This window comes from Podarcis vaucheri, assembly GCF_965113315.1.
Source record: "Podarcis vaucheri genome assembly, chromosome: 7".
NCBI classification, from domain to species: Eukaryota; Metazoa; Chordata; class Lepidosauria; order Squamata; family Lacertidae; genus Podarcis; species Podarcis vaucheri.
In genome coordinates this window covers 53,590,081-53,603,562 of record NC_138765.1, presented here as the reverse complement: position 1 = coordinate 53,603,562, position 13,482 = coordinate 53,590,081, and the positions used below count along the sequence as shown (strand labels likewise).

General features: G+C 48.1%; 1 protein-coding gene across 6 annotated transcripts in view; it reads left to right on the top strand.

The window, feature by feature from the left end:
• The window catches only part of CBFA2T3 (CBFA2/RUNX1 partner transcriptional co-repressor 3), a 64,562-nt gene extending 51,787 nt beyond the window's left edge, over window positions 1–12,775 (top strand). For 3 of the 6 annotated variants that reach the window (XM_082233267.1, XM_082233265.1, XM_082233266.1), the window contains 7 exons: window positions 2,489–2,670; window positions 3,296–3,546; window positions 7,285–7,370; window positions 9,001–9,199; window positions 10,938–11,006; window positions 11,371–11,561; window positions 11,833–12,775. In XM_082233267.1, the coding sequence (XP_082089393.1) occupies window positions 2,489–2,670; window positions 3,296–3,546; window positions 7,285–7,370; window positions 9,001–9,199; window positions 10,938–11,006; window positions 11,371–11,561; window positions 11,833–12,153 (1,299 nt within the window). In that variant the 3' untranslated portion in view covers window positions 12,154–12,775. The remainder of the gene's footprint in view (window positions 1–2,488; window positions 2,671–3,295; window positions 3,547–7,284; window positions 7,371–9,000; window positions 9,200–10,937; window positions 11,007–11,370; window positions 11,562–11,832) is intronic. The other 3 variants (XM_082233269.1, XM_082233268.1, XM_082233264.1) reach the window with 2 other exon arrangements.
• The last annotated feature ends 707 nt before the right edge of the window (window positions 12,776–13,482 follow it).

Below are 13,482 nucleotides of genomic sequence, written 5' to 3'. Positions count from 1 at the left end.
TGCCAGACCAAAAGAAGCTCACTTTTCGCTCTCACGAAGGTCACCTGGCTCCCATGAGAGCTTGGGACCAAAAAACAAGTGTCCTGATTTTGATCAGCGGGAAGCTGGAGGATATGCGATTAACCACAGAGAGGCACTGTATGTCTAGAATGAGGATGGAATGGCTTCCAGGCAGGTTTTCGATCCCTGGGGGGAAGAAGAAGGACACTCTGCACATGACCTTTAGGGGGATGCCTATGCTATGTTTCTTCTACTGTTGTACACGCTCAGCAATTTATCAGCTGCACCATTAAGAGCATAGGAAGCTGGCTTAAGCCCTGTCCGGTCATTGGGCCATCTAGCGGTGTGTTGCCAAAACTGGTGGCCAGCAGCTCTTCAGGGTTTCAGGGGCAGAGAAGTCATTCCCAGGCACACTCGGAGACTGAATCTGAAACCTTTTTGCATCCAAAGCATGGGCATTTGTCACTTGATGTGGCCCTGCATGTAATGTTTTTTGGGTGGTTTTGTTTTTTTTAAAAAACAACCAATGCAAAGAGGCCTGAGACAGACTGGGACCATGGCAGCCCACCCAGCCCACACTCAAATCCGTTGAAAATCCATTTCCCACCAATGGAAGCTTTCATCCACTTGCAAATAGCAAGCCATGGAGGAGAGACAATGCAATTCTCATTGGGGCTGTGGCAAGGGCAAATATTTAAAGCCCGCTAACCCCAGACTAAAGCCCCAATTCAGGTGGGGGGGGGAGAAAGAGGGCTTGTAGTGTATTTTCTTTTCCTTAGCAAAAAGGCCAAACAGCGCAAAGTCATTCCTTGCATCAAACACCATGTCTAGTTTGGCTCTAATGCTGAGCAACTCCTGGGAAAACAGGTCCGTTATCCCACCCCCACCCCCCATCACCACCACCACTTTGTCTCTTCCTGGCAGAGTTTTTGGGGGGCAGACCACAAGCCTGGCGCCTTTCTGCCAGCAGAGAGACAGAGAGAGGAGTGTTTTGAATGAGAAAGGAGCCCTTTGACAGCCCTCTCCCCCATCTCTTCCCCTCCTGCTCCTCTCTCCAGCACCCACCCTGCTTCCAGCTGTTTCCACCCAGGGCTCCAGATGCTTCTCATTACCCTAACTGCAACCAGGCGGCCTCCGGCGCGCCTTTCCCAGAGATGTTATTTATTTCTTTTCATTGTTTTTCTTTCTTGAAATGTGATGGTGACTGGGGGTGGGGGGGTGGAGAGGGCAGGGGAGAGAGGGAAGGAGGGAGATGGAGGAAGAACGAAGGGGGGGTGGCGGCAGAGCGGAGGGGGGGATGTTTGCTGCCCTGGAATCCACAGCAGTGGATTTCATCAGTCCTCGCTCTAACATGTCCAACAGATGGGGATTTGGCTGGCGATCAGCTGCCTAAATAGGAAACCAGGGTTGGCTGACGGCACAAAGCTCTGCTCTGGGCTTGCTTAATTGCTCCTGCTCCTGCGGATGCTCTTCTTGGAGGGCTGGAGTTTCGTGAGAAACTCGCTGGGTGGGGTGAGGAGTCAAAGGAGCAAAGGGGAGAAAGCTTATTTACAAACGCTTTCCGTTGTGCAAAGGAGAGATGGGAACGACCTCGTAGGGCCATGGGACCCTCGCAGGCTTCTCTGGAGCAGAGCCAGCACAGTCTCATTGATAGACGCTGAGGCTGTCTAGGGGGCATTGTTTTCTGAATGGAGCAATGAGAGCAGCCCCCCGCTCAAGTGAACTCCGCATTCCCCAGGCTGCAGGACCTGACACAGCTCTGCCCCTTCCTAGGCCCACTTCCAGTACGAGTCCCTTCTTTCAGGGAGGCTCAGAGGAGGACTGCAAGGGGAAAGGGCCTTTTCAGCAGTGGCTCCCCGTTTATGGGATGATTAGGAAAGGAACCGGAAATAAAACTGCCAATATCGTCACGACATTATGCAAATCTGTGGCATGACCACATTTCGAATGCTATGTACAGTTCTGGGCCCTTCATCTAAAAAAAAAAAAAAAAAGATACTGCTGCGTTGCAAAGGGTTCAGAAGAGAGAAACCCAAATGATCCAGGGGTTGGAGCTACTCTGAAGAAAGCCTTCAGATTCTGGAACACTTAAGTTTAAAGAAAAGGCACGTAAGAAGTGACACGGTAGAAGTGATGCATGGAGAAAGTGAATAGAGAAAGTTTCTCTCTCTCTCTAGTGGACATCCAATGAAGCGGAATGCTAGAGAATTCTGGATAGGTGAAAGAAAGTATTTATTCACGCAGGGCATGGTTAAAACTGTGGAGCTCATTCCTCCGGGAGACATTGATGACCTCCCACTTTAAAAGTGGACTGGACAAATTCATGACAGAGAAGGTGGACTGGCCCCCTGCTGAAAAAAATGCCAAGCCCTGTCGTTCAGTATCCAGGCCAGGCTATAGTTGCTTATACCGAAACCACAGCCTGTTGTTCTTTTTCCTTCTTAAGGAGAGCACTCCTCACCTTCTCCACCTTCTGCCCTCTTTCCAGGCCAACTTGCCTTTGCTGCAGCGCGAGCTCCTCCACTGCGCCCGCATGGCCAAGCAGACGCCTGCACAATACCTGGCGCAGCACGAACAGCTCCTCCTGGACGCCAACGCCTCCTCCCCCATCGACTCCTCAGAGCTACTCTTGGAGGTCAACGAGGGGGGCAAAAGAAGGACACCAGACAGGTACAGGCCTCCGTGGGTAAAAAGCCAGGGGGTGGGATTGGCCAGAGTTGGTGTGCTAGGCTGGGTGGAGGCTTGGCCCTAACAAATTCTTATTTATTGGGAACGTTTTGCAGGCTGCCTTTCGATCAAAGGATCTCCAAGGCAGCTTGGAGCAAGAAATGCAAAATGCAGGAAACCACTCTTTTGTGCCTTTGGCTCAGGCTTTGCCAATCTGGTGCCCTCTAGATTACAGCAAGGATGGGACACCTTTTTCCCCTCAACCTAATGGGAGTCTTGTTCCACAGCATCCTCAACTTTGACTCTGGGGCAAGAAAAGGCAGCATGCTTTTCTCCAAATATTGTGGGACTCCAACTCCCATCAGCCCCAGGCAGCTTGGTCAATGGCTGTGGATAATGGGAGTTGTAGTCCCCTAACCACATTAGCACAGGGCACCAGGTTGGCTGTTCTTGCTCCAAAGGAAGGTGCTATATCCATAGACCCGGACTGTGCTCCTTTCAAAAAGTGGGCCTGGCTCTTGAGGACTGACTGTTAGTTCTGTCCCTGCTGCTACTATTCTGAACTATTGGTTAAGGTTGGCTTGGTTCTGTAAAAGCCGTTTGACGCTCCACCCTCTTTCCGGGACAGGACCAAAGACAATGGCTTGGACCGTGACCCTCTGCACCCAGAACACCTCACCAAAAGGCCATGCACGATGAGCCCCGCCCAGCGCTACAGTCCCAGCAATGGGATCAGCCACCAGCCCAATGGGCTGCCCCACCCTACGCCTCCCCCTCCCCAGCACTACCGCCTCGAGGACATGGCCATAGCACACCACTACCGGGACGCCTACCGGCACCCTGACCCTCGGGAGCTGAGGGAACGCCACCGGCAAGCTGGTAAGTGGCATCCTGTGCCCATCCCATCCAGTTTTCACAGTTATCTGTTTGTTATTATTATTAACCGTTCAAAAAAAATTTCTTTTACCAATATCTTTTTAAATTTTTTATTTTACCACAGAAAATGTATTTGCAAACTTATTTTAACTCACAGAATCATAGAATTGTAGAGTTGGATGGGGATCAAAGGGTCATCTAGTCCAACCCCCTGCAGTGCAGGACTCTCAATGATTTCATGACATACAAACAATGCTTAAAAACCTCCAATGAAGGAGAGTCCACTCCTTTACGAAGTAGTCCATTCCACTGCCAAACAGCTCTTACCATCAGAAAGTTGTTCCTAATGTTTAGTTGGAATCTCCTATCTTTGTAATTTGAATCCATTGGTTCAGGTCCTACCCTCCGTAGGAGCAGAAAACAAGGTTCAGACAGCCCTTCAGTCGCTGCAGCCGGCAAAATTCTTGCAAGGATCTTAGCAGACCATCTCCTAACAATATCTGAGGCTTCCCTTCCTGAATCCCAAAATGGTTTTTGACCTTCTAGGGGGACAGTGGACATGATTTTCACCTCTCGACAGCTTCAAGAAAAATGCAGAGAGCAAAACCAACCCCTGTATATGGTGTTTGTTGACCTGACTAAGGCCTTTGACACAGTAAATCTTAATGCCCTGTGGACTGTCCTTCTTTAAAATTGGCTGCCCAGATAAATTTGTGAACATCCTTCGGCTCCTCCATGATAATATGACAGCAACAATCGCAGATAACAATGGCTCTCAAAGTGAACCATTCACAGTGGGATCAGGTATTAAACAGGGTTATGTTATCTTCCCAACTCTATTTATTATTTTCATCACCATTATCCTACACTTTGTTGAAGGGAAACTCCCCACCGGAGTAGAAATCATATATCGGACAGATGAAAAGCTCTTTAATTTGAGTAGGCTGAAAGCAAAGAGTATGGTTACCATAACTTCTGTCATAGAGCTTCAGTATGCTGATGACAACGTACTGTTTGCACACTCAGAGGATGACCTCCAAACCATTCTAAGTATCTTCGCAGAAGCTTACAAAAAGCTTGACCTATTGCTTAACATCCAAATAACCAAAGTGCTGCACCAACAAGCACAAAACAACCCCTCTGTAGCACCACAGATCCAACTCAATGGTGTAACGTTGGAAAGTGTCAATTGCTTCTGCTACCTGGGCTGTTATCTTTCCACAAGGGCCGACATGGATGCCGAAAACCAGCATCGAAGTGCAGAGTGTTGTTTGAGGACCAAGACTTTCACAGGGAAACCAACATTCTTGTTTACAAAGCTATTGTACTACCAGCCTTACTGTATGCTTGTGAAACATGGACCACTTATAAACGCCATCTCCAACTCCTTGAAAGGTTCCATCAACGGTGTCTCCAAACCATTTTACACATCACTTGGGAAGACAGGCGAACTAATGCCAGTGTACTGGAAGAAGCAAAGATCACCAGTGTCGAAGCAATGATTCTTCAACTTGAACTTCATTGGACTGGTCATGTTGTTCAGATGCCTGATTGTCATCTTCCAAAGCAACTACTCTATTCCAAACTTATAAATGGACAGCGTAATGCTGGTGGTCAACTAAAGAGGTTTAAGGACTCTCTCAAGGCAAATCTAAAAAAATGTAGTATAAACACTGACAACTGGGAAACAATGGCCTGTGAGTGCTCCAAGTGGGGAACAGCCTTTACCAAAGGTGTCATGGACTTTGAAGACACTTGAACTCAGGACGAAAGGGAGATACATATTAAGAGGAAGCCTCGTTTGGCAAACCCTCACCATGATCAACTCCCATCCAGAAACCTATGTCCCCACTGTGGAAGGACGTGTGGATCCGGAATTGGCCTCCACAGTCACTTACGGACTCAGTGTTAAGACCATGTTCATGGAAGACAATCTTACTTGGCTACGAGTGATCGCCAAATATGGCTATCCTATCATCTCTCAGTCTTCTTTTCTCCAAGCTAAACAGTCAACTCATTTGACTGTTCCTAAGACTTTGTTTCCAAACCCCATCATCTTGGCCACCCTCCTCTGCACACATTCCAGTTTCTAAATATCCTTCTTAAACTGTGAGGGCCTGACCAAGACAAAACAGAGTGGTACTATTACTTCCCTTGATCTGGACACTTTACTTCTGTTGATGCAGCCTAGAATAGTGTTAGCTTTTTTTGCTGCTGCATCACACTGTTGACTCATGTTAAGTTTGTGGTCTACTAAGACCCCCAGATCCTTTTCACATGCACTGCTATCAAGCCAGGTGTCCCCCATCCTATATTTGCACATCTAACTATTCCTGCTAAAGTGCAGAACCTTACATCTGCCCCTGCTGAAATTCATTGTGTTAGTTTTGATCCAGTTCTCTATTCTGTTAAGGTCATCTTGAATCCATCTCAGTGTATGTATTCCTGAATGTACTTTACCATAAAATCCATATTACTATTTTTTTAAAAATGCATTTGGGGATGTTTTTCAGCTGAGAACTGTATAGCAACATTTGGAAGGGTGTGAAATCTGAAGGGTAATGATGTTCTGATCTGTGCATTAGTTCAGGAGGTACAAATTGGTTTGCTTAACAACTTGACCAAATGAAATTCTCCTCCATCCTTAGACTTGGCATGAGGGATCTGTCACAGAGTGTCAGCCAGAAAGGGAGACAAATTTACTGTAAATGCATGTCCCTTGAAGCGATGTGGTCTTAAAGGTACGTGTCGCTATCCATTCCTGGCCAGGCTGAGCCCACAGAAGGACTTGGAGGAAGCAGGTCTAGCAAGTGGAAGGGAATTAGCATGCTTTGCATTAAAAAGACCCAGGTTCAATCCTCAGCATCCCATCCCTGCCTTATGTCTTGAGCCGATAGCCAGAGTGGGCAGTTAGCTGGCATTTCTAATCCAAGCTCAAGAACCACAGAGCAGAGAACGAGGGCAGCCAGAGGCCGGTCTTTCAGTACCCTCGGCCAATCAAAGGATGGAGACAACAACCTGGCCAGATCCCTTTGGGGATCAACACCCTCATGTTCCCCAATGCTTGCTCCTGAAGAAGTGATCAAAATACCAGGTGCCAACCAGAGGACTCTGCTTTTAAGGCTCTGGATGCCTGAGAAAAGAGGAGGAGCCTAGATGGGACACTTGGACCCAGGAGCTGCTGTGTCCCCGTGGATAAGGACGGGGAGAAATTTGATTCAGTTTGCATTTAAAGGCAAGTCTACCCAATTTGCACTTTCTAAAACAGTATGCAGACCAAAATGTAGCTGAATTTTGCAGTGCAGTTCTCCAGCTGAGCCACGTGTACAGAAATGCATGTGCTGGGGTAAAGTCTGCATATAAATGCACACATTAGTGGAAATAACCTTTTCTTTTGCAAAAATTGTGCATATTAGGCAAAACTGCATTCAGAAATGTATATTCTGAACTAGGATAAATTTACACTAGCTAGCTGGTAAGTTTTCGTGATAACTTTAATATATTGCAAACTGTGGAACAGCAGAGAGCTGAACTTAGGTCTGTGAAAGGGAGAAACAGAGAAAAACTGAATTGGCATATTGGCCCATCCCTACCTGTGTGTGCCCTATATGTGTGGGTGTGTTGTGGGCATGTCGTGTGGGGTGGCCAGGCCCACCCCTCTGCTCTCAAGGGCCTGATGCCAAAAGTTTAAGGTGCTACCTGCCTTTCCTGATTGGTGATATTTTCCTCTTCTCCCTTAAGCTGTGCACAGTTCCCGGCAGGAGGAAGTCATCGACCACAGGTTAACAGACAGAGAGTGGGCCGAGGAATGGAAGCACCTCAACAATGTATGTACCAAATCCCACCGCATGGCTTGCGGTGGCTGGGATGGAATCTGGGTGTGGGGCAGAAGCTGTAGCGCAGACCTTTGTATATAAACATATTGATTGTCAAGACCTACGCCCTTGCTTTCCGATCACACAATCCCTAGGGAGGCTGGCAACAGGTTAGGACAACACCGGGATGAAACACACCAAACAATTAACCGGACAGAAATTGGCAGAGGAGCGGCGTCCACATGATAAAGCAGCATAATTATATCCCTAGGACAGCTTGAGCAACTAAAACAGTTTTGCCTGCTGAACCCCTAGGAGAGGGAAGTGATTGATACACAGCTGTGCTCCAGAAGGATGCTGCGTTGGCACAGGGGCCACAGAGATAAAGACCCTTCCCTTGGTATTGGCCAGCATCCAGTCACTTATGCACTTTGGACTTCTTCATTGCTAGCTTTTGCCAGGGTGGCAGGCAAGCAAGATGTCCCTGTGCCTTGGAGAAAATTTGCTGGCCATCTGACAAAAAGAACCCGTTAGCTTTGCTCTTCCGGGTACCATCCACTGGCTGGAAAACCAGGTGACAGGGAAGACACACCTGCCTGCAGTGAAGGGGTGTAGTGGTTAGAGCAGCGGTTCCCAGACGTTCTCAGGCCACCATCCCCTTGGTTTCACAAACACACCCCTGGGGCCCCCAACTCCACCCTATAAAAAGCATTATTCAGAATAGCAGTTTCCACGACCCGCTAAGGAGGATAATAACACAGTAAAATTCAAAAAAGTTACAATTAATTGCACATTTATTCAAAATCCAATTAAAACTATTCAGTTTAATTAATTCAGCAAAACTGCTGAACTTGATCCAGTGATACCAGCTTTTCTGAGTCTTAAAGTAGTTTATTATTATTGTTTATTAATATTGTCATAATTCTTATTATGACTTTATATTGGATCGGATTGTTACTATTAATGTTTGATGTTTTATTATGTTTTTATATGTGTTGTTCTGGGTGGGGGGGCCAGAACAAATACTGAAATAAGCCCTCCTACAAGCAATAAAGAAACTGTTAGCAAATGCAACATATAAAGCAGATCAGGCGAAAATACAGTAATAGACAATAAAAATAGCACACAAATGAACAAACGGCAGCAGCCTAACATAAACTTTCAAGGAGGAAACAGCAGGAGCAACTCGACTTGGCCACCATATTTAAAATAGGATCAAAGTGATCTTTCAAAAGGAAAATGTAATTTTTTTTTTAAAAAAAAAGCTATCTGGAAAAGAAGGTAGGGGAATGTGACCCGTATGCAAACCTATATGCAAAGCAGATGGCTTCCCTGCCAAAAAAAAAGTATCCTGAGAACTATAGTTTTCATGGGTGCTAGGAACTGTAGCTCTGTGGGTGAGAAAACTATGGTTTCCAGGGTTCTTTGGGTGGAGCCATGACTGTGAAAGTGGTGTGAATGTGGTTTAAATGCATGCTGCGGATGCGGTTTTAGTTCTTGCCGTCCTCACAGCAACCCTGTAAAGTGGGCCACCACGGCCTGTAGAGGTTGATGGTGCCTGGGCAGATCCACCAGGCCAGGGCTATGGAGGGTGCCCCCATCCCAGGCTACCCAAGATCTTATGTTGTGGCCTTCCACCCAGCAGCTGCTGAATTGCATCATGGACATGGTGGAGAAGACCCGCCGCTCGCTCACCGTGCTTCGCCGCTGCCAGGAAGCCGACCGCGAGGAGCTGAACCACTGGATCCGTCGCTACAGTGACGCCGAGGACATGAAGAAGGGGCCCAGCCCTGCCACGCGACCTCACAATAGCACTGCCAACACCGAGGCGTCCCCTCTAGGTATCCATGCGAGGGATAGGTTGGGCTCCTAAGCATTCGGCCTGGTTTGTTTTTTGCTGGGCGACTACACAATGTTAGCTAATGAATGAGCATTTCCCGTTATTTGTTTGTAGGGAGGCTAGATGACGTGGCCTCAATGCGAGACTCATCACACGCTTCCAGGTGCCTTTCCCGCCTGTTGCAAAAAGTCCAGTCTCTGAGGGAAGCGGGTTTGTTCTGCAGGAGCTGCAAATCAGCTTTAATTGTGCAGATTGAAAATGCAGGGATGTGATTGTATCCCACCTCCAAAACAGCGACAGGCTGGAAGTGCCCCAAGTCAAGGGGAAGTGCAGCTGCCTGGCATGTAGAAGGTCCCAGGTTCAATCCCTGGCAGCCTCTCCTGGTAGGTCTGGAAGCAATCCTGCTTGCAACCCTAAATAGCTGCTGCCAGCTGTGCCAGCAACACTGAGCTATTTGGAGCAAGGACCTGACTTGGTATAAAACAGCTTCCTATGTCCATCTCTGCCCATCTTGTCCAGTGCTGCCTGCTCAGACTGGCAGTAGCACTCCAGGATCTCAGGTGGTTGGTTTTTTTTTAAAAAAAGTCACTCACATCACTTGCTACTTGATGCCTTTAAGCTGGAGGTGACATAGATTTGAACGTGGGACCTTCTGCATGACAAGCAGTTGCTCTGCCCCTGAGCTAGTTTCCTTCAGCTTCCAATCAACCTCTCCAACATCTGTCATGACTGCATCACAAACAGAGAACCGATGGAGAAAGAGAGGATGGAGAGAAGCCTTTCTCCCTCTGTCACAGTACAGGAATCTGGGGATCACCCAATGAAAGGAACGAGGAGGTTACAGGTGGACCAAAGGAAGTACTGCTTCACAAGTAACTTGTGGAACTCACTGCCACAAGGGCCGGTGATGGTGGCCACTGCCTTAAATGGCTTTAAAAGAGGGTTGGGCAAATTCGTGGTAGTCAATGGCTATTAGTCATGATGCCTGCATGGAATCTCCACATTTAGAGGCAGTTTGCCTCTGGATATATTTCTTTTATTTGAGTCCATTCATCGATACTAGATGATAGGCATTGAAAGAATTCAGGGAGGGCTGTTGCCTTCCCTCCCCACCACTGGGCTTCCTGGACATATATGGCTGGCCACTGTGGGATGCAAGAGTAGCTGGGTCCTCATTTGCTCTCTTCCAGCAAGACTCCGCTAACAATCTCAGTCTTGCCATCCCTCTTCCTCACTGCATGGCATTTTGTGCCACTGACTTTGCACAGGGGCAGAGGGGCCCCCTGCCATTAAACTAGCTTCCATCCACCATTAGCTTTGGGGGCAGATAGTCCTGTACCAAACAGCTGGACACACAGTCATAACTTAAGCATGCCCCATCCCCTGGCTGGACAGGTGTAACAGATAGACAGGGCCACCTGCCTGTCAGTCACCTGGCATTTTGCACAGTGCTGTGCACTGAGCTTTGCAAGCCCCAAGGATCAGCTGATTCTTAGTGCTTGCAAATCACAGTGCAATAGGGCTTGGGGGGGGGAACTGGCCCACTTGTGTCTTTACCTGTTCCACATATGATGCCATACATGGCATCAGGTGTCGAGAAGGTAAGTGTAGAGGCCAGAGCTCTCCCACCACTGATCTGCTGAGGATGTTGCTAGGCTTTCATGTTTTGTTTTGCTTTTAAATCAGGTTGAATGTTTAGCATTTCTCAACAGCATTTTCTCCATCTGTCTTTCTCCCAGATGCTCACCGCGAGTTTGTATCCAGGCCCCTGTCTGGCTACATGCCGGAGGAAATCTGGAGGAAAGCTGGTGAGTTTTTTGGGAAATGAGGAAATAGTTTAAGAACAGAACTAACTCCTGCACTACATAGCTGGAGCCAGAAATCATTGAATCCATCAGTTCCTAGATCCCTACTGTGATCCTGGTCATTATCCCTAGCATTCACACAACCTTGGAAGTTAAATGAAAAGACGCATTCAGTTATGGACCCTTCAGGGTGGCCAAGTGTCCTATTTTGCAGAGGACGGCCCTCTGTTTGAAGGCCTGTCCAGTCTAAGGAAGAGTGGCGAGCTGCCCGCCAACATTGAAGTTCCTGGGCTGCAGACTGAGTGTGCCGCCCCTTGCTTAGCGCCCCCTACATGACTCCTGCCTTGCCCTGTGCTCTTCCTTTCAGAAGAAGCTGTGAACGAGGTGAAGCGGCAGGCCATGTCCGAGCTCCAGAAGGCCGTGTCCGACGCGGAGAGGAAAGCCCATGAGCTGATCACGACGGAGCGAGCCAAGATGGAGCGAGCCCTGGCAGAAGCCAAGCGCCAGGCCTCCGAGGATGCGCTGACCGTCATTAACCAGCAGGAGGACTCCAGTGAGGTAGTGACACCCTCTCCCAACGTGGATATTGGCACCAGAGTAGTGGGCTGGAAACAGTGAGGACGGTCCTTTTTTCCTCCCCCCCTAACTTTCCATTCCTTAAATGTATGACGTTGAGCTCCATCTGGACCTGAGCCAAAGCCCAGTGCGAATGCAGCCAGAGGGAGAGACTGCGCTCGGTGGCCCCGGTGAAGAGAGTATAGAGAGCCCCTTAGCCCCGCGCTTGTCTTTCGGTCCGCGCTGATCTGTGTGCTTTCGCCTTCTCCTGCAGAGCTGTTGGAACTGCGGGCGCAAGGCAAGCGAGACCTGCAGCGGATGCAACACGGCGCGCTACTGCGGCTCCTTCTGCCAGCACAAAGATTGGGAGAAGCATCACCACGTGTGTGGGCAGACTCTCCAAGGCCTCCCGGCCTCTGCCGGGGCAGCCTCTTCAGGGCTGGGCGTAGCGTCGGCTCAGCCAGACGTGGTGGCTGTGAGTACCTCCATCACCAGCGTAGCCGTGGCGGGCAGCCCCAGCGATTCCGGCTCGGCCACCGCCTCGCGTTCCGGCACACCAGCCACGCCGGCTCCTCTGGACACGGCGTCCCGCTAAGGCGGGCGGAAGAGGAAAGGGAACCGGGGAGCCGACCAACAACTGTCACTGCTGCTACCACTTCTCTCCAAATGAAAACAAAAACAAAAAAAACTGCATTCAATGCAAACCCTCAGCTACCTGACACGTATTTGACCTCCAAAACGACCTCTATCTCTCACACGAAATCCTCACGAATCCTCAAACCTGGGCTTTAAGTGGAGTTAAGGCAAATACCAACCTTCTCCGTTCACTCGTCAGTTTTTGGTTTTTTGCTTTTAATTCTTCTTCTTACAAATATGATTTGGGGAAATTTATTATTATGATTATTACTTTTTTTTTTTTTGGATGAGGAATTTGTCTGCAAGCGTCGTGCATCTTGACTTGGAAGGGGGCGGGCGGGAGAAGGGAACTGAAAAGGTTCTTCTGCCCATCCTTCTGCTGGAGATGTGTTCGAGGAAATGAAGGAACTGGAAAAAAACAAAAACACCCCCCCCTTCCCTGAAAAGGAGAAGAGGGAGAAGGTGGGGAAATGGAAAAAAGAGAAAAGAAAAGAGAAAGGATTTCAGTTACAAAAAGCAAGATTTTTTTTCCTTTTTTGTAAAAAAATATAAAAATAAATAAACAATAAAAAATCATCAAACTCTTTGGCTTTAAGTAAAACAGAAAAGAAAAGATAAAATCCAAAAAGAACCCAACAAAAACCAAGTGAAGGAAGCTTACCTGTAAACTACCTTGCTAGCTAGCCAAGAAGATACCAGATTCACCTCTGCTCCAAAGGAAATCCAAAAACAGAAAAAAAAATCCAAACTTTTTTTCCACTGCCAAAGTTTCTTTCTTTTTCTTTTTTGTTTTCGGTTGGTTGGTTTCTTCTTCTTTTCCCTCTTTCTCCTCGTTTTTTGGGGGGCTTCTTATTTATTTTTGCGGGTTTTTTGCGAACCGAGGAGTCATGCGCATCATCGCAGGTCCGGAGAGCCAACTGCGCCGTTCTGACCGACAGCAATTCCTGCTGGGTTTCATTTCAACTCCTTGCGTTCTTGGATGGGGTGGGGGTGGGCAGGGGGTGGGCAGTTGGGGGTGGGAGGAGGGGGCTTTCATGCACTTGGACCTTCACCGTTCCGATGTATACCCTTTGAAGGAGGACTTAGACGTGCATCTGTGGGATCGAAAGAAATTTTCGTAGAATAAAGCAAAAAAAAAAAAGCAAAAAAAATTATATTCAATCCACCACTTTGTGCGTGTGCGGAGAGTGTGTGTTTGCGTGTGTGTGTGTGCAAGAGGCAGAAGTGACTCTTGGAAGCCCCTCCTCCCTTGGTGGATTATAAATCTGTTGCATTTTTTTTCTCTCAA